General features: G+C 38.9%; 1 protein-coding gene across 1 annotated transcript in view; it reads right to left on the reverse strand.

Annotated features, from left to right (window-relative positions):
- DNAH7 (dynein axonemal heavy chain 7) overlaps positions 1-20542 on the reverse strand; it is a 336427-nt gene that overhangs the window by 48694 nt on the left and 267191 nt on the right. The window contains exons 54-57 of the mRNA XM_024243333.2: positions 19447-19539; positions 12006-12182; positions 9284-9445; positions 7043-7243 (exon numbers count right to left, since the gene is read on the reverse strand). Coding sequence (XP_024099101.2) covers positions 7043-7243; positions 9284-9445; positions 12006-12182; positions 19447-19539 — 633 coding nt within the window. The remainder of the gene's footprint in view (positions 1-7042; positions 7244-9283; positions 9446-12005; positions 12183-19446; positions 19540-20542) is intronic.

The raw sequence follows: 20542 nt of genomic DNA on the forward strand, positions 1-20542 counted from the left end.
TGCACACATAGCTGTGTACCCCAGGTTTTTAGGAAGCATGGGAGGCTCATCTAACTAAATACTGCGTTACAGATTTTGGAGGTCCTTACTGAAGCATCATAAGGCAACACGTAACAATTCCAATGTGTGCTCCCAGATCACCATGGAGAAATGTCAAAGGAGATAATTCAAACTGATTAGAGGTCTCTAAAACCCACAAGGAGAACAGGAAACAGGGAAAATAGAACTTGAAAGAGGATTTGTGAGGAGATTTCCTGGGAGGGAACAGCTGTTATGCTGGGAGTCCCCTTCCCCTAACCCCCAGTAGGAAGGGTTGTGTGGGGTCTACCCTCTAAGTTCGAGTTAGTGAGAAGGAATTGATGGGGCCACCTGGAGAGCTGACACATGTCCCCTGCAGCTGGGGCAGGGTGGAAAGTAGGGAGAGGATGGTAAAAGTGAAGTCGCCACACTCCTCCAACAGTGGGCCCATCCAGTGGGAATCCCAAGGAGCAGACAGAGAGTGTGGGCTGAGAATGGGAGCTGGGGGTCATTTTAAAGGTGCCCTCGTTAAGAAGACTTCTGCCATGGGGTGAGGAAACCCCAAGGGTAAGAGCCTGTATGAAGGGAGTGCTGGAGAACCAGAAGCTGAGGAGGATTCGGAGTAGCCATCTCGAGTAGAGGCCAAAGGTGACAGAGTCACAGTCACAGGAGTCCAGCAGGGGAGCCTAAGGAGAACCCATGAAAACACTCACAAGAGATTTCACAAAGAGCTCAAGGGTCAGCTTTAAATGATTTGCCAAGTCCAGAGAGCTGTAGGCAATAGCAGCCCCCATCAGGAATTTCTGCCTCTCCCAGCCTTGCCCTCACACACACTTGGAGCTGAGCAGTCTGCATCCGCAGCTATCAAGTGCAGGAGGAGTCACAAGAAGAAAGATGCCAACTCCATCTTCCCCCAAGGGCAGGAAGCCCACCAACTACAGGCCCAAGGTGAGACACTGGGAAGTGGAAACCTAGATTTTGAAAAAAAGTTGAAGTAATGATCAATATATTACATTATACTTCTTGGTTTCTGAATCAAGGCTGGCTTTGCAATTTAAAATGACTATAGAACACTTTACTACCTAACAGTAACCAGAAAAGTCACAGAAATGACATTTTATACAAGAGCAGGAGAAGGGTTTCCCTCATAGAATAACTTTGAAAGGGAGCGTGGGAGACAAAAAGTAGCATAAATTAAACCACAGAGGTAGTTAAACATGCTGGGCTAATTCTGTACTATTTTCAATATATTAGAGAATTGAGCAAATCAGTAAATGTGCTGATGTGTTGAAAACCAGGCTTCTCATTGCAGAAGAAGGGACGTACAAATATGGAATGAGGAAAAGCAAAAAAGATATCTGAGAAGAGTGACTGAAATCGGAGGTATTAGTATGAATTCATCACTTCTAAAATATGTATATAGTATTTATGTGCAGATGAACTTGTCTGCATGTATGTGTACTTGTATATTTGCATGTATGCGTGCATGTATATTTGTATATTTGTGTATGTGTGTACATGTATATACTTCCAAGTTTCTCTCCACTGTCAAGAAAATACAGACAGATAATGCAGTAGCAATAACCTCCTCTAACACCCAAACCATGCTCTCTAATGCCATTCTCCATTAAAAGGAAATGCGATTCTTCAGAAAAATGGCTGATTCTAGGGCTGGGTCAAGATAGGTACACCATGAGCCTGCAACATCTTATGCCAAAAAGTAAGAGGTACTACTGCTACTAATCACCAGATAATAGAATTTTTTAAAAAAAATATGGAACCTATACCAAGTACAGAGGAAGCAGTTTGAAGGAGCCCTTAACTGACCAACTCTGGAAGAATCTGAGTACCAAAAGACTCAAGTATAGCAATGAAAATACTTAATGTACCATTGAGGGGAAAAAAAAGCCTAGGAATTCATAGTCCATGCCAATTAATAGATAAACAAATGGTGGAGAAGGGAGAACTGTTGCTTATAGTAGAGTGCCAAGTGTCAAATGTGGAAGGGAGCACTCGGGTGGGAAATAATATTTTTACAATCATCACAGGAATAACTGGATCAGGTAAGAATCATCAATGATTACTAAGTCTGGGTTGGGGCTGGATTTTGATGAGGAATGGGATATTTTCATGGTGCTAAAGTATCTCCCCCCCAGACTGATTATTCCTGGCAAAGGGGAAAGCAGTTATTATACAGTGAGGAAATAAGGCAATACTTTGTCTCGGTGATCAGAATTAGCATCATCAATGAGGGACAAATGGCATCATGTGCCTCCAGATGTAATCTCTGAGCATACAACATCACCTATGGAATATCTTGGATAAGAATGAATCACCTGAATCTAATCATGACAAAACATTTAAAAAAAACCCAAAATGAGAAATTTATTAAAAAACAGAGAGGAAGTCCTAGCCAGAGTAAACAGGCAAGAGAAAAAATAAAAGACATCCAAATAGAAAAAGAAGACAAACTATCTCTCTTTGCTGACAATATGATTCTATACCTAGAAAACACCAAAGACTCTGCCAAAAGACTCTTAGACCTGATAAATGACTTCAGTAAAGTTTCAGAATACAAAATCGATGTACAAAAATGAGCAGCATTTCCATACACCAATAATGTTCAAGCTGAAAGCCAAATCAAGGACACAATCCCATTTATAATAGCTGCCTCCCACCCCACACAATACCTAAGAATACATTTAACTAAGGGGTGAAAAATCTCTACAAGGAGAACCACAAAACACCGCTGAAAGAAATCACAGGTGACCCAAACAAATGGAAAAACACTCCATGCTCATGGACTGGAAGAATCAATACTGTTAAAATGGCCATACACCCCAAAGCAATATACACATTCAACACCATTCCTATCAAACTATCAATGTCATTTTTCACAGAATTAGAAAAAAACAATTCTACAACTCATAAAGAACCAAAAACAGCTTGAATAGCCAAAGCAATCCTAAGCAAAAAGAACAATACCAGAGTCATCATATTACCCAACTTTAAATTATATTACAAGGCTACAGTAACCAAAACAGCATGGTACTGGTTAAAAAAAAAAAGAGAGAGAAGAGAAAAAAAAAGGAAAACAGACACATAGACCAATGGAAGAGAATAGAGAACCCAGAAATAAAGCTGCACACCTACAGCCATCTGCTCTTTGACAAAGTTGACAAAAATAAGCAATGGAGAAAAGACTCTCTATTCAATAAATGGTACTGGGATAGCTGGCTAGCCATATGCAGAGGAATGAAACTGGATCCCTACATTTCACCATATTCAAAAATTAGCTCAAAATGGATTAAAGACTTAAATGTAAAAATTCAAACTATAAAAATCCTAGAAGAAAACTGAGGAAATACCCTTCTCAAAATTGGCCTTGGAAAATACTTTTTGGCTAAGTCCTCAAAAGCAACTGCAACAAAAACAAAAATTGATAAGTGGGACCTAATTAAACTAAAGAGCTTCTGGAGAGCAAAAGAAACTATCAACAGAGTAAAAAGACAACCTTCAGAATGGGAGAAAATATTTGCAAACTCTGCATCTGACAATGGTCTAATATCCAGAATCTATAAGGAACTTAAACAATTTAGCAAGCAATAAACAAATAACCCCATTAAAATGGGCAGAAGACATGAACAGACACTTCTTAAAAGAAGACATACAAGTGGCCAAGAAACATAAAAAAAAAAAGTGCTCCACATCACTAATCATCAGAGAAATGCAAATCAAAACCACCATGAGATACCTTCTTATACCAGTCAGAATGGCTATTACTAAAAAGTCAAGGCCGGGCGCAGTGGCTCACGCCTGTAATCCCAGCACTTTGGGAGGCTGAGGCACGTGGATCACGAGGTCAGGAGATCGAGGAGATCGAGACCATCCTGGCTAACACGGTGAAACCCCGTCTCTACTAAAAATACAAAAAATTAGCTGGGTGAGGTGGCGGGCACCTGTAGTCCCAGCTACTCGGGAGGCTGAGGCAGGAGACTGGCATGAACCCTGGGTGGCAGAGCCTGCAGTGAGCCAAGATCGTGCCACTGCACTCCAACCTGGGTGACAGTAAGACTCCATCTCAAAAAAAAAAAAAAAAAAAAAAAAAAAAAGTCAAAACACAATGGATGCTGGTGAGGCTGCAGAGAAAAGGGAATGCTTATACACTGTTGGTAGGAATGTAAATTAATTTAGCCACTGTGGAAAGCAGTTTGGAGATTTCTTAAATAACTTAGAACAACCATTCCACCAAACAATCCCATTACTGTGTGTATATCCAGAGAAGATAAATCATTCTACTCAAAAGACACATGAACTTATATGTTCTCAGCACTAATTGCAATAGCAAAGACATGGAATCAACCTTAGTGTATATCAATGGTGGATTGGATTAAGAAAATGTAGTACTTATACACTGTGGCATACTATGCAGCCATAAAAAAGAATGAAGTCAGGCCCTTTGCAGCAACATGGATGCAGCTGGAGGCCATTATCCTAAGATAGTTAATGCAGGAGCAGAAAACCAAATACTGCATCTTCTCACTTATAAGTAGGAGCTAAACACTGGGTAAACACAGACATAAAGAAGGAAACAATAGGCCAGGTGCAGTGGCTCATGCCTGTAATCCCAGCACTTTGGGAGGCCAAGGAGGGCGGACCACTTAGGTCAGGTGTTTGAGACCAGCCTGGCCAACATGGTGAAACCCCATCTCTACCAAAAAATACAAAAACTAGCCAAGTGTGGTGGTGTGCGCGTGTAGTCCCATCTACTCATGAGGCTGAGGTGGGATAATCGTTTGAGCCGAAGAGGTGGAGGTTGCAGTGAGCTGTGATTGAACCACTGCACTCCAACCTGGGCAATAGAGTGAGACCCTGTCTCAAAAAAAAAAAGGAACAATAGATACTGGAGACTACTAAGGGGAAAGGGAGTGAGGGGGCAAGGGCTTAAAAACAGTTGGGTACTATGCTCACTACCTGGGTGACAGGATCATTCATATCCCAAACCTCAGCGTCACTTAATATACCCATGTAACAAACCTGTAAATGTATCCCCCGAATCTAAAATAAAAGTCAAAAGTACAAAAAAACCAAAAAATACACACACACACACCCCCCCACACACACACCCATACATTAAAAAAAACAGAGGGAGATGACTTCTTCAGAGATATCAGTGTCATAAAAGACAAAGAAAGGACAGGAAAATGTGCCAGATTAAAAGAGACAAAAGAGAGGAGGCAATTAAGTATAATACTGAATACTAGACCAATGCTGTCATGGATGGGAAAACGCTTTAATGGACATTACTGCATCAACTGACAAAACTGAAACACAAATGATAGATTAAATAACTGTGTATCCTTCTTAAACTTATTAAAAGTAATAACTGTACCAGAATAAGATAATATCCCTATTCTTACAAAATTTACACCAAAAAAATGTAATGAGAAAGGGCCACGATATATCTAGCTTATCTAATTTACATGTACCTGATGTGGGGGCAGGGGAGGGATGGTCGGGGAAGGGGGCGAGAGTGAGAGGAAACACAAATAATAAAGCAAAAGGAATAAAATATTAACGGGAGATGAATATGGGTAAAAAGGTGTAGGGATGTTCCTTGTACTATTGTTATTTATTTATTTAGAAATAGGGTCTTCTTGCTCTGTCACCCAGGCTGGAGTGCAGTGGGATGATCATGGCTCGCTGCAGCCTTAAACTCCTGGGCTCCAGCGATCCTCCTTCCTCAGCCTCTTGATTAGCTGGGACTATAGGTGTGTGCCACCAGGCCTGGCTAATTTTTTATTTTTTATTTTTAGAAGTAGGGGTCTCACTATATTGTCCAGGCTGACCACAAACTCCTGGCCTCAAACAATCCTCTTGCCTCAGCCTCCCAAGGCACTGGTATTACAGGTGTGAGCCATCATGCCTGGCCCTTGTACTATTTTTATACTTGCATTTTTTCTGTAAGATTAAAATTATTTTCAAATAAAAAGTTAAAACAAAAATTATGATGTGCTGCTTTGGCATTTAATGAGACTTTGGTTTTGGTTTGGGCTGTGTTTCATAAATTCCTGGACCTGCGATATAGGTGACTACTGCTGGAGAGACCTTTTGATCTAGAAGAAAGAGAGGGTTTGAGTTAAATTTTGCAAAGAGGCTCTGTCTAGTCCACCATATGCAGAAATGCCATCATCATCTATCTGGGAGTAACCTGCTCTCTCTGGCCCTAATCAACGCAAAAGCTAGTCCTATGGCAGATCTCAGAAGCTTAAGAGATGGTTTGACTTAGTTTTAAATATAGGCCCCCTTTTATTTTTAAGACTTTTGTTTAATGAAAGTACTTCTTTATTTTTAATGTTTTCTTTTGATGTGCACTTAAAACAAATTCAGACATCAAGCATGTCAGCTTTTTAATAGCAAAAACTTACTAAAGTTCATAACCCCTCTTAAAAAGAAACTCTTCCATTTTTAATTATGGCAAAACGCTGTGAAACAATTTTAGGTCACAGACATTCACGTACACAATTCTAATCATGAAAGCAGTGGGTGGTTTCCCTGCTTGCCTGGTGACGCTAAAAAAGGCCCTTATGAGTCCCATCAATCAAGGAGTAAAATCATTTTGGCTCTCATTATAGTTACATGAAGGAAATATTTTTATGTTTTAATTTAGAGACATGGCTCTAAATAGCACAATGCTCAGTTAATATCCTGAAACAAGATTCTCCAACCTTGCAGATTTGTACTGGGAATGGCTTACAGCTGACTTTCTAAATAGAAAGCTACATTATTAATGACACCCCATAAGATCTCAGCTGAGCAGGAATGAGGCTGGTGCTAAAATTAAAATAAAATATTAATAAAATTGACTTCAGCACAGTCAATAATCAGTTATCAAAACCTACTGCACTGCGGTGCAGGAGGCCTATTTAATTTTTAGTTTTACTCAGTGCACACATCCATGATCACCAGGGGCCGCTTGAACTGCTTTACAGGGCTGAGGTAACAAGACTTAACCATTACTAACCGGCTTTTTGCAGCTGCCAAAGAACTCCGGATCAGAGATCGGGTCCATGAGGTATGATCGAATGATATTAGCCCGTAAACCTTTTGGGGCTTCATTGGTCATTTTCACTCCATTCTGCAGTACTGACACAGGGAAATTTGGAGATGGGTAACTCGTCAGCCACATTCGGAAATCTGGATGTGTTGACTCTGGGCTTAACTCCTGTAAGAAAATAAATCAGATACAAAAGGGTAAATAAAACCCAAAGAAAATCTCAAAAGCATACATATGAAGGATGAGTTGGAAGGGGGAGGAAGTATTTTTACAAAGTAGAAAGGTAACTGCTGCAATTTTCAGCAAAAGCTTTAAAATCTGATGCTGCTCCTAAAACAATAACGCCTTGTTGAGAAGGCCCATGGTGTTGTCATTCTCCTTGGTAACATTAATTCACATGACTATAAAGTTTACAAAAGTGCTATATAATTCAGAGTTGGTTAAAATAACTAAGACATTCCCAAAACTCTTGTGTGTGCACCGACGTTGCTGAAATATTTACAGAAATAATTCTCTGCCCCAGAGCTAGATTAAAGACTAATCCATTTTTCTTGCTGTAGCCAGGTTGTGAGAATAAACAAGGCACTCAGATAAGTCAGGGACAGATTTCTCTCTTACAGGACTCTGTGATGGGTATATATGATATAATTCAACAGGTCATGAGAACAGTCTCAGTCTGGAGACAAATGAACCATAAGCAGACACTCAGAAATATAAAACCTCTGATAGGCCAGGCATGATGGCTCACGCCTGTAATCCCAGCACTTTGGGAGGCCAAGGCGGGCGGATCACCTGAGCTCAAGAGTTCGACACCAGCCTGGCCAACATGGTGAAACCCTGTCTCTACTAAAAATACAAAAATTTAGCCGGCCATGGTGGCAGGCGCCTGTAATCCTAGCTACTCGGGAGGTGGAGGCACCAGAATTGCTTGAACCCAGGAGGCGGAGGTTGCAGTGAGCCGAGATCGTGCCACTGCACTCCAGCCTGGGTGACAGATTGAGACTTCATCTCAAAACAACAACAACAACAACAACAACAAACACCTCTGATATAAAGCGTGAAGTATGAGGAAATGTTGTAAGGCAAATGATAAAAAGAATAGTTTTTCAGGCAGAAATTACATCAACTATGATGACCTATACTCTTGAGAAAGTGTGCTGCACCAATAAAAGTGAAAGAAGTTCAAAAGGCTGGAGCGTGCAAGTCATGATGAAAGTGACCTGAGAAGAAACTTGAGAAGTGGGCAAAGGTCAGGTTCTGAAGGGTGCTGTAGGTCATGCTGGGGGTTTGAACTTTGTCTTGCACGCCTTGGGAGGCCATTGAAAAGTGTCAGGCAGTGAAGATATTGCTTGATTGTATCCTATGGGTCTCACTGTTCAAGGTGCTGGAGGGAAAGCAGAGAATACAACAGATAAAGACAAAGTCACTGTCTTCATGATGCTTACATTCTAGTGGGAGACACGGCCAGAACAAACTGGCGCTAAGTGACGTAAAGAGAAAACAAAGCCAGATGGGTGGATGGTGCAAGTTCTACCATCGCCATGGTTATTTAGAAGGGAGTTAGGAGTGGGCTAGAGTCACGGGTAATTCCAGAGGATTCATTTTCTCTGTTTGTTGAGATCAAGTGCCAGGCTTTCTGTGTACTCAGTTGAGCTACATGGAGTTTTTTTCCTGGAATTTCTGCCAACCAGAACAGGGAAGTCCCATGACCCACTGCAAGGTGAGTGGGAACAGTGCCCTTTGGGTTTCAGATTTCTCTATTGCGGCAGGGTAACTGGCCAAGTGGGAGAGAAGTAAGTTAAAGAAAAGTGACATTCTGAAACCTTTGAGTTTAGAGTGGCCACATGAATTTCACCTTGAACAGTCCTCCTTGGTTGCTTTAGGCCATTGTTATAAAAAGTAAGTTGATGTATATCTACCCTGTGGTTTACTCTCCTCCTCGAGCCTGCTCCTCAGGATTGAGGATATTTCCATCTCGCTAGATGAGCCCTTGTCCCTGTTAAGAGGGATTTGTCCAGGCCTGGCTATGTGCTCGCCTCTGTTCCTCCAGATCTGGTTTTCAATGTGAGCCTCTCTCTCCTATAATCCAACCAAAGCACTAACCTGCAACCCTCCAAATTAGAGAGGAATGGAGCTACCCGAATGTTATGTATATTACTAATTAGATCCAGGGAATACAATCTAATAAGTATAAACTTGCATTTTTACCTCACAGACTTTCTCAAGGGTTGGCATCCAAGAGGTGGCAAGGTGACAATTCTGAAGAACAACCCATGTTCCTTCCTTGACAGCTTTTTCTAACATCTTCATAGCAATGGGCCCTTGGCCTTGACCAAGAGATAAAGAGCTAAGTTTTGATCCCCTATATCCCTGTGTACAAGAATAGTAGAGATGTTATTTAAAATCACATTTTAAGAAACATCAATATTGTTATTTTTTTAAATGTTGACATTGACTATATTACAATTTAATTGGGTCACATGTCTCAAAAAGCCAAACACATGCATCCCTAAAGAACTCTCTTTGACAAAGAATCTTATAAACACTTCGATAAAAAGCAAGTCAATTCATGTAGGAAATAGTCATGGCAATAAATGGAAAATTCTGTAGGTCTTTGGTTGTTGATAGAAGGGATAGAAAGAATAAATTAAATAGACTTTTAACATAAGGAGGAGATGAAAGGCACTGGCAGTCTTGCAGCAACTCCTAAAATCCAAAGCTGAAAAGAAAACTAAAAAGAGACAGATGATTGTCCTGTTTCCTCCAGATCTTTGAATAACTATATTTTAGTTATGTTGGCTACTGTATAAAAGAGGATTTTAAAAATTGCCACTGATTCCCATGTCAGTTTCTTTAGAGAATTCTATGAGAATGTTTTCCTGTATTCAGTTCTACTGTATTCTAATTCATCCATGGCTTCTGGGTCTCCTTTCTGGGGTAGTTATCACTAGACTGCCCCTTTAGAAGAGAGGCCTGGATATGGAAGAGTGGGGTCTCAGCCCCTCCCGAATGCCCATGCTTATTGTCACTAGCTGGTAGAGGCAGCAGAAAACAAAGTAGAGCTGGATCCTGCTGTTTCTGGAAGAAGCGGAGACAGCAAGAGAAGAGAATGCATGGAGCAGGACCCACATAGGAGCCAGAGAATAATCATATGTACAATGTGAGGAGAGATATAAAAGCAACTAGGAGGGGCTCAAAGGGTCGTCAAGCTTGTGTTGACTAGGAGAGGTGAGTCCTTCATAAAAGTGAACACCTCCACCATTCCCACTCTACTCCTACCCACCATTGCTCTTCCTGGACTTTCAATAGCCACCCCCCCTTACTAGGGGCCTCCTTCTATTCTGCACCACCCAAATAAATTCTTCAGGCTCCAACTAGGATGAACTTTGTAAATTATAGGTCAGATCATGTCAGTTTGTTGCTTAAAACCCTACTCCTCCATCTTCCCATCTTACTCAATGTCCTTAATGTGGCCTACAGAGACCCTACATGATCTGCTCCTTCACACATCTCAGACCTCATCTCCTCCAGTCACCACAGTCACGTTCCAATGCTTTTTCAACAAATAATAAGTACCATGCTAAGCCATCTATTATTCTGTATATAAGAATTACACTCATGCAAAAATATATAATTCAAAAATCTGGAGGAAATAGGACAAGTTCACCTATTTATAGTTTTCTTTTCAGCTTTAGATTTTAGGAGTTGCTGCAAGGCAGCCAGTCCTTTTTATTTCCTCCTTATGTTAAAAGTCTTCTTAAATTTTTTTCTATGCCTTATATCAATTTTTTTTTGGCCTAGTAAATTTTTTTTAACCTCTCGGCTACATGGCCTTTGAGGAGATACTTCACCTGTCCATGCTTTAGTGTTCCTATCTGTATAATAGAGATACCACCATCTACCTTATGGGGTTGTAGAACATGTGTGTAACAAGGTCTAGCAAAGTCAACAGTATACATTAAGCACTCAATACAAGTGGTGGTGGTGGCTTTAGAAATATCAGTAGCATTACCATACTGTGTTATTTTAATTGTACCAAATCGTAAAAATTCAACTCAGGAAATGCCCAATCATCTGTTTATTATCATTTTCTTCTTCTAGACCATATGATGTAAGAACATTTGTACTGAATTCATTTGAATTAATTTTTAAAGACAAGGCATATAAATAGTAGAACTTTTTTTTTTTTTTTTTTTTGAGATAGAGTCTCACTCTGTTGCCCAGGCTGGAGTGCTATGGTGCGATCTCGGCTCACTGCAAGCTCAGCCTCCTGGGTTCATGCCATTCTCCTGCCTCAGCCTCCCGAGTAGCTAGGACTACAGGCGTCCGCCACCACACCTGGCTAATTTTTTTTTGTATTTGTAGTAGAGATGGGGTTTCACCGTGCTGGCCAGGATGGTCTCGATCTCCTGACCTCGTGATCTGCCCGCCTTGGCCTCCCAAAGTGCTGAGATTACAGGTGTGAGCCACCGTGCCTGGCCAGAACATATTTTAATCTAATACAGTGACCACAATGTACAATTGTTCTGGAAAGTCAATGAAGGCCCCCCTTTAGAGAATGGCAGAGGGGTGGGATCAGAAAAGGTACACCCTGTGGTCACTGTCCAGGCTTGAATTTATTAAATCAACCCAAGTTCATACACTGGTGCAAATAATGTCAAAGAGTTTCCTGTCCCCTCACCCCAAATAAAAGTAAATGCCCCTTAAATCCCAATTCTAGTTTTAATTAAATTTTAATTTGGATAAGGAGTTCTTTTTTAGTGTCAGTGCTGCCATTTTAGTATCATTTTCTTGGGATTCTGTCAACCTGTGATAACTTTCAAAGGCTGAATGACAAATTTCTACCTTTCCCTCATCCTTAAAATTTCAATTATAAGCAAGTATTTCTTTTTAAAAATAATATCTGATAACTTCATCTATTGTAAGGTACCTGGTCATCAGCAAATTTTAGAAGGGCAGCCATGGGATCTGCTCCAGGAGAGAGCACGAAAATCAGTGGTGCACAGCAGTTACTGTCTCCAAATGCCTTGGCTAAATCAAAGGGGGGTGGTTCAATGAATGCACGTCCCAATCTGTTGATTATAAATTCCTGCAACATTGGAATAACCTACAAAGAGACAAGGGTATAGTTGGAAGAATATTCAAAATCTGCCTAAAACCATTAAAAATTTAGATTCAAAGGTGTTTTAAAACAAAGTACCCCAGCTCTATTAGTTTAGGTATTCATTAATGGTGGGGAGTCCAAGGCATCAATGTTTATATAAATGCCTTTTAGATAGGAAATATTATAAAATATTTGGATAATAAAAGGTTAGTGGTAATTGATGCAAACATTCAAAGACTTTTTTTGTCCCCTTGAAATGAATGTTCAAGACATAGTGGCTGAAGAAGGAACCTGAACTCTTAAGTTATAAAACACTAATTATGTTTCAAAAATTCACAGCTCAAAAGTAGAAATTTTAGTGTAAGTTGTGCTAAATTTCCCACATCATCCAGAAAGAATTGATGTCACTGTGGAAAAGAAGGAGAAGGAAAGGAAGAGCTCTATTCAAGAGAAACAAGCCACACACCCAAGAAACCAGACAAAACTATGTTGTGTAGAATTTCTGATAGCATCGCCTGAGAATTTTCTGGGAGCCTGTTTGAGAAACAGCAGAACCCTGCAGCTTGGTGTCTCTGCTAATTGGTCCTTTTCAGGCCTTGATTTGGGGGTGGAATTGCATTCAGTATGACTGATGTACAGCCTTGGGTACATCATTCCTGCTTTCTGACAAAGGGTCTACACCAAGCCATTTATAAGGGATCTACTCTCATGACCCTCACACCTCCCATTAGGCCTCTCCTCCCAACACCGCCACATTTGGGATGAAATTTCAAGGTGAGTTTTGGTGGGGACAAACTCAAAGCACACCAATAATTAAACAAATTGTGTTCATCATGTTGTCCATATGTATATTTGTAGCTGCTATTTATTTTCAAAGTGAATATAAATTCCAATCATGGCAAGTGAATGTGTGATAAAAGGTATATATTTATTACTCTAAAGTAGCGACTTTAAAGAAGTTATTTGGTATTTCAATACTCTAACATGATATTGTTAATTCGGCTTGGTTGTCTTTCATGCAAAAAAGAAAATTCAACATATAGCAAAGCAAGGAAGGCCTAAAAATGCTTCTCCCTGAACAGGGGATTAAATGCTATATTAGTAAAATGTAAGGGATCTTTTTCTACTTCACTTTTTCAAGGGCACATCTGCAATGCTTCTGATAAAGTCAAGCAGGAGACATTGTCGCCTGGCTCCCATGTTCATGCCTCACTCACATCAAACAAATATTTTGACACCTTCATTAAGTGTGACAGAAATTGAAACAATGTTGTTAATTACTCAGCCTAAAGCTATTCTATTTTCCTGGAAAAAAATCAATTGATACCTATTTTTACTCATTAAAAAAGCCTCAGAATGAAAGGGAAAAGTAAATCTAGGAACAAAACACAGGAGAAAATAATGTGGGAGAGAAGGATCCACTCATGTTTCATGTTTCAATTTTCTCCTTTGCTTTTTTCAAATCTGTACCCCCTTTACTATTATGCGTCTCTTTTCCTATATCCAGTACTTCTGTGCTGACAAAACAAATGGAATGAATTGAAGAATTAGTTGATATAAAGTCAAGACACCCTTTGGGTGTCTGCTTCCCCTCTGACCTTCTGCCATGCTGTGACATTGCATAAAAGCCCTCACCAGAAGCCAAGCAGATGCTGATATCATGCTTCTTGCACTTTCTAGCCTGTAGAACCATGAGTTTCTAATCTCTCTTCTTTATAAGTGACTAAGCCTTAGGTTGTCTGTTACAGCAACACAGAACAGACTAAGACTATTATCTAATTTCAATTTCTCATCTATTAACTACCAAAAGTACTTTTTTTCTGTTCTGAAATATATATATATATGCACAAAATTGTCATAAGTATTTGTTGTTCATTTTTTAATCACAAATTCTTGCAAATGAATGGATTCCCCCTTCACAGAATATTGTGAACACTACCTTACAGTTTAAAATTAAACTCCTAGTAGACAAGGGGCTACAAAAGCATACCAGTTTCAGAAGAGAACAGCGATATCTCAAGAGAAGGAGTAATGGAAAGATTTTTTGAAGGCCCCAGCATCACCCCGACTGAAGAGCTGCTCAGATACAAGAATGGAATTTTGTGTATATACAACACACCGCACTATGTAGACAATTCTACCAGCCTGCAACTTTTCTCAACTTGAAGCAAACTGCAGGAGCAATGTGCAGGTGCCAAGTATCTCAAAACGATGGTCTACTCTGTAAAACATTGCAAATATTTCCAAACTTCGATTTTATAGTCTTTGGAACATTTATTTATACAAGATCTGTAAGTAAAAATAATTGACATGTCACAATGCCTTCTGTTAGTCCTAGTGCATGTGTGACTGAGAGACTGAGTGTGTTAGGGTGGGGAGCTGAGAGCCAATGGAGGAATATCTGTGTTAGGGATTAGATTTTTTTTAATCCCTCCCAATATTTCTCTAGATTCATTCAAATATGGAAAATGTATAGGTGAGCAACAACACATTTATAAATGCCTGATAGCATGGACCTACCTACGAGGATGACATATATACTGTTTGTGCAAAATAAACATCCATTGAATGACTAAATTGATAAAAAGCTCAAGATGCCTACTTTTGTGAAAGTGGGGTTCTAATTACAAAAATATTAAAAATCACAGAATAATTAATTCATCTATACATAATTAATTCACCTACACATAAAGTTTCATTTATAGATGTTATTTTATGTTTCAGGTTTTGTTTTTTGTTCTTATTTAAAATCTGTATAAATTTCAGCCAGGCATGGTGGCTCACACCTGTGATCCCAGCACTTTGGGAGGCTGAGGTGGGTGGATCACCTGAGGGCAGGAGTTCAAGACCAGCCTGGCCAACATGGTGAAACCCTGTCTCTACTAAAAATATGGGTATGGTGGCATGTGCTTATAATCCCAGCTACTCAAGAAGCTGAGGCACAAGAATCACTTGAACCTGGGAGGTGGAGGTTGCAATGAGTCGACATTATGCCACTGCACTCCAGCCTAGGCAACAAGAACAAAACTCCATCTCAAAAATTTTTTTTTTAGAATTAGCTGGGCATGGTGGTGCATGTTTGTAATCTCAGCTACTCAGGAGGCCAAGACATGAGAATCACTCAAACCCAGGAGGTGGAGGTTGCATTGACAGGAGATGGTGCCACTGCATTCCAGCCTGGGTGACAAAGAGACTCTGTCTCAAAACAAAACAAAACAAAAACAAAAAGGAAAAAAAAAAAAACTTTGTATAAATTTATAGGGTGCAAGTGCAATTTTTTACATGCATAGATTGTGTTGTGGTAAGGTCAGGGCTTTTAGGGTGTACGTTAACCAGATAATGTACATTGTACCCCTTAAGTAATCTCTGGTCATCCACCCTGCCACACCCTTCACCCTTCTGAGTCTCCTCTGTTTGTCATTCTATACTCTATATCCAGATATACACATTATTTATCTCTCACTTACAAGTGAGAACATTCAGTATTTGTCTTTCTGTGTCTGACTTATTTCACATATGATAAATGTTTCAGATATTTTGAGTGGTCACAGATGTCAAACTTATTGTCGGAAGATGAAAAATATCCTAATTGTCTGTCCCAGGACGTGGCCTTACCCTTTTCTTTATTATTATTTTCCTATAGCTGGTCTTTTCTCGATAGATTTTTTAAAAATTAACCAAAAAAACCCACTTTTTCCATAATCTCTTTCCTCCCAAGGCTAACCTCATGAAATTATAGTTTTGCAAACAAAATGAAAAGAACACGGGTTTTAAGTGCATGGTTTTACTTGAAGCAAGTTTGAATTATAAATGGCCTCACTTCTGTGAGTGGTTCAAACTGGTGTCAGTCACTTTGCACAGGCAAATGGGTCTGGCAGAGTGTGATTCTTCTTTCTGTCTGCTAGCACTGGAGGATCAAGTTAGGGGTGCTCACCTGAGAGTGATCAGAGACAAACTGCAGTGTTTCACTCTTAATGTCGAAGCTGAACAAAACTTACTTGCTCCCAAGACTGAAGTGTAACTCCCGATGTACATGAACCTGTGTTAGCTATTCAGTTTGCAAGGCAACAGAATTGGGTTTACCTCTTCGATCTGATTATGCCAGCATTAGGTTTGTAAAATGAAATCTGTCAGTAACAAAACTTACAGACTAATTTAGGCAACCATTCTCCCACAGGCAGGGAAGAAGTCTGCGGTCTTCTATGTATGTTTTGCTATTTATTGCAAGTTCCTACTGGATTTATCTGAGGCCAGAGAAACATATTAACTTACATTTGACAAGTTTCTTATTGAAAGCTGATTAATTTCCTGTTTGTTTACCATTTAGAAGGAAAGAACTGTGGCCAGAAGCTCTTCATTTTGTAAATGGACTCAAAACATTCCACACCTCAGTATTTATCCATTTGATATGTTTCTTTTGTCAATGAAACACTATAAACTATTAAATTCTAAAGGAAAGTGCAAGCCCATCTCATTTTTTCTACTGGTGATTTAGTGAGACTGTTTTACATTTTTTCAAACTGGAGCGTTAGAGGGCCTGCTATTTGTGGCTTCTTACCACTGAGTGGGGCTGGTTTTGAGGGGAGAGGGGGGAAAGGAGACCCCCCCAAATTGTGCTCATGGAGCATACTGTAAACTAGAGAGCAATTAATTGCTGATTTTCCTGGATATCTGTGGCTATACAGATTATCTCTTAGAGACGACAAAGAAATAAACTCTTATAGAGTACTAGCTCAGATATTAGCCCCATTCAGCACTGTTCCCCTCCCTGGTATTCTACTACCATTCTTCTTTGGAAAATCATTCTTTTAAAAGCATAATAGCCATGTATTATTTTATCATATATAGATTCCAAAATCATAATTTCACCACTAGAAATTGGAGTACCTGGTAACAGTAAAATTAAAGGGTTTGAAGCTGCTGGATAATATAATGGCATACTAACAATTATTTTTTTACTAAGGACATGAGTGTGGAGGTGTCGCTAATGGTACCTAGTTAATTGTATCACCAGGATAGACTGAGTTTAGCTGTGTTGGCAGTTTCCAAACTGCGGTGGTTTAACACATGAAAACTTACTTCTTGTTCCTGCAAAGTCATCTGAGTCTTAAGGCAACTGTCTCCATGCACTTGCTCAGCAGTCAAGCCTGTTTATAGTGCTTAAATAGCAGCAATATGTGATTCCACTATTTTGATGGCAGGGAGGGCACCTCAGAGAATCTGACCCTGGCGGTTAAATGCTTCTGCCCTAACACTTCTGCTCACATTTTATTGGTCAAAGTAAGATATATGGCCACAACCCCCCCACTTCAAGTGAGCAAAGGAGAGAACCAGAAATACTGATGAGTAGTATTGTCCACATACTTATCTCTCTAGCCAAGTAAAATTGGGAAACTGTAGAGGAGATTTTAAAATATATATGAAGATGATACAAGACAGAGGGCTAAAGTACTAGGCAAAGTAGCTGAAAGAAGTATAATAAATTTAACCTCCAATGATTTAAAAACAAACAAAAAACATACAAACCAACCTGTCCCCCACCAAAAAAACCCCTCAGCTTGACTGTGTAACTTCCCACCTCCCACGAATATACTTTAAAAAGAGAGTGAATGTAGAAAGAGATATTTGATCTTATTGATAGCTCCATGTATTTTCAGATTAAAGTGTCAAATTTTTAAAAACATTGAACTGGGGGAAAATATTTGCAGACGAAACTGCTTCAATTAGGAAATGGCTCATTAATCACTTTTAATTATACTTAATATAAAACACGAACTTTTTTTTTTAATATTGAGGGAGGAAGGTCAGTGGTACATCCAGAGCCATTATAGTATAACAGTTTTTATCTAGCTTAGAAAACAAAGTGAAAAACTGAAAATTTTAATAAAATGTTTTAGAGGAGGAAGGCACATTAAACAACAGTATGAAGCATCTCATATTCTCCCATCTTTAACATACGAAGTGAAAACTTGTGAGGCTTAACACTAGCATTTTCATGGAGATTCAGTTTTTTAAAAGGGCTACCAAGGGGTAGGATGTTTCACCAGGGTCATAAAGAATGCTAAACCACTGTAGTTACTTCCAGCATATAAGAGTGGGGTAGCAGAGTGACTTTCGTGGACCCAAGGTACTTCATAGGCCCCTTTCTCCTTTAAAAAAAAATTAAAAATTATATTTTACCATTGTTGGTATAAAGACTAATATAACACACACTGGATTATATTCTTCTGATTTTAAAAGAAACCACAACATTTTCATAGACCCTTAGAAGTATTCTGGTTCCCAAGCCCTGTGCCTCCTGTGCCTAATGGATACTTGGGCTTTGGCTAAGAACAGACTGCCACATCATGCAAGAATTACATGTGTTCAGTGAACAGAGTAGGGCTCATAGAGGGAAAAATGCCCCTAACCCATATTATCACTGAGGTGTATTTTTAAAAAATTAATACATTACTTTGACAATCTAAATTCTCCTTTATTTTTTTTTCTTTTGGTTAGGATGGAGATATTGTCTCCTATTCCTTAACAGATGAAACTGAATATAAGTTTTGAAATATTCATGTCAAACTTTTATTTGAGTGGTAATAATGGACCACTAGGATATTTTCTCAATTTTTTCCAACATAGCTAATGTCTATTTTTTTTAGAGTATATTGATATCTTTGTGGATATCGGTCAATATTCATAGGTGAATTTTTTTATCTAATACAAACAAGGATGTTAATGAATACTGACATTTGCTAATATAACAGGTCTGCTGATTCACTGGTTATATAATTTATTATTTAAAGAAGTTAAAAGTAACAACATTGACATTTTCCTTTGTTGTCAATAATGACGAATGTCTTAAATTCAAATTCCAACAAAAAACTATATATAAGGATAGTATTTGAGAAGTCCAGAGATTCTAGACTATCAGCTTGATGTTGACATCACTGACTAATTTCACCAAAGTATTAACAATAAAAATAAGACTACAAATATGTAAAGGGAGTAGATTGTGAGTACTGAAAACCATAAATTAAAAACAAATAATCACAAAATAAATAAAATTATACAATATAATCCAATTAGTTACTAATTTAGGATGGTTTTAGAAAAATATACAAACTTTTTGGAAAAAAAAGTCTCCATTAGAAAGAAGTGGGATTATTTCCTGCAGGCTCCTCTACCTCCCCCATGATTACATAAGGAAACGCACATTTGGATGGACTGAGCAGGCATAAGGCTTTGGAATCATTGAGCTGTTTTCAAAGCCCACATTTACCTTGTCTGGCCTCAAGCAACGAATAATAAGCATCCTTTGAAACTCATTTGCTTTATCTTCCCATTCTTCAGGGAAAACCTCATGGTGTGGTTCCTAAAATTACAGTGTAAATAATTCAGTTATTTTGGAGATTATAAAGAGAACAGTATTTTCACTTATAAACCAACTTTTAGAAAAAATATATAAATGAAATCAAGAATGCTTGTTTAAATTTTACTATTTAGTGTAAAGTTGGGACATTATAAAATAAATAATAATAAGAAAAGTTAATATACTTTAAAGGAGTCAAAACAAGGACATGAACTAAGCAGGTTAAGGTCGACATGAACACTAATAAACAGACAAAATGATCCCTATTATGAAAAAAGTAAATGTGCATATGCTACTATTTTCCCCTTATTCCTCCAAACACAGGCATTCTTTTTTTTTTTTTTTTTTGTCTTTTTTTAAGATGGAGTTTTGCTCTGTCGCCCAGGCTGGAGTACAGTGGTGTGATCTTGGCTCACTGCAACCTCTGCCTCCTGGGTTCCAGCAGTTCTCCTGCCTCCGCCTCCTAAGTGGGATTACAGTGGTGCACCACCACACCCAGCTAACTTTTTGTATTTTTAGTAGAGATGGGGTTTCACCATGTTGGCCAGGCTAGTCTTGAACTCCTGACCTCAAGTGATCCACCTGTCTTGGCCTCCCAAAGTGCTGGGATTACAGGTATGAGCCACTGCTCCCAGCTGGAACAAAGACATTTTTAAAAACCTACCCACTTATCTCATCATCTATTTATAAAAATAAATATTTCAAAACAAGTAAAAAGGGTATTGTACTGAAATTTATTGTATTATTTCTTGTTTTGTTTTTTAAAAATACTATTTTATAAAGGAAGACTTGAGAATGTGTGTAATGAAGAAGCCAATTGAGAGCTATTAAAAAATCACAAGAAGAGAGCCAGCAGCATACCAGGAGGGGTAAACCTTGGTGGGGAGAAAAGGAGACATGTGTACCTGTGAAACTTTAGGAAAAGCTATGTGGCATCTCAAACTAGAAATCTTCATGCTTCAGCATAGTAATAAAATTTTAATTTTAAATTAGTTGAGGTACTCAC

This window comes from Pongo abelii, chromosome 11, assembly GCF_028885655.2.
Source record: "Pongo abelii isolate AG06213 chromosome 11, NHGRI_mPonAbe1-v2.0_pri, whole genome shotgun sequence".
Classification (NCBI taxonomy): Eukaryota; Metazoa; Chordata; class Mammalia; order Primates; family Hominidae; genus Pongo; species Pongo abelii.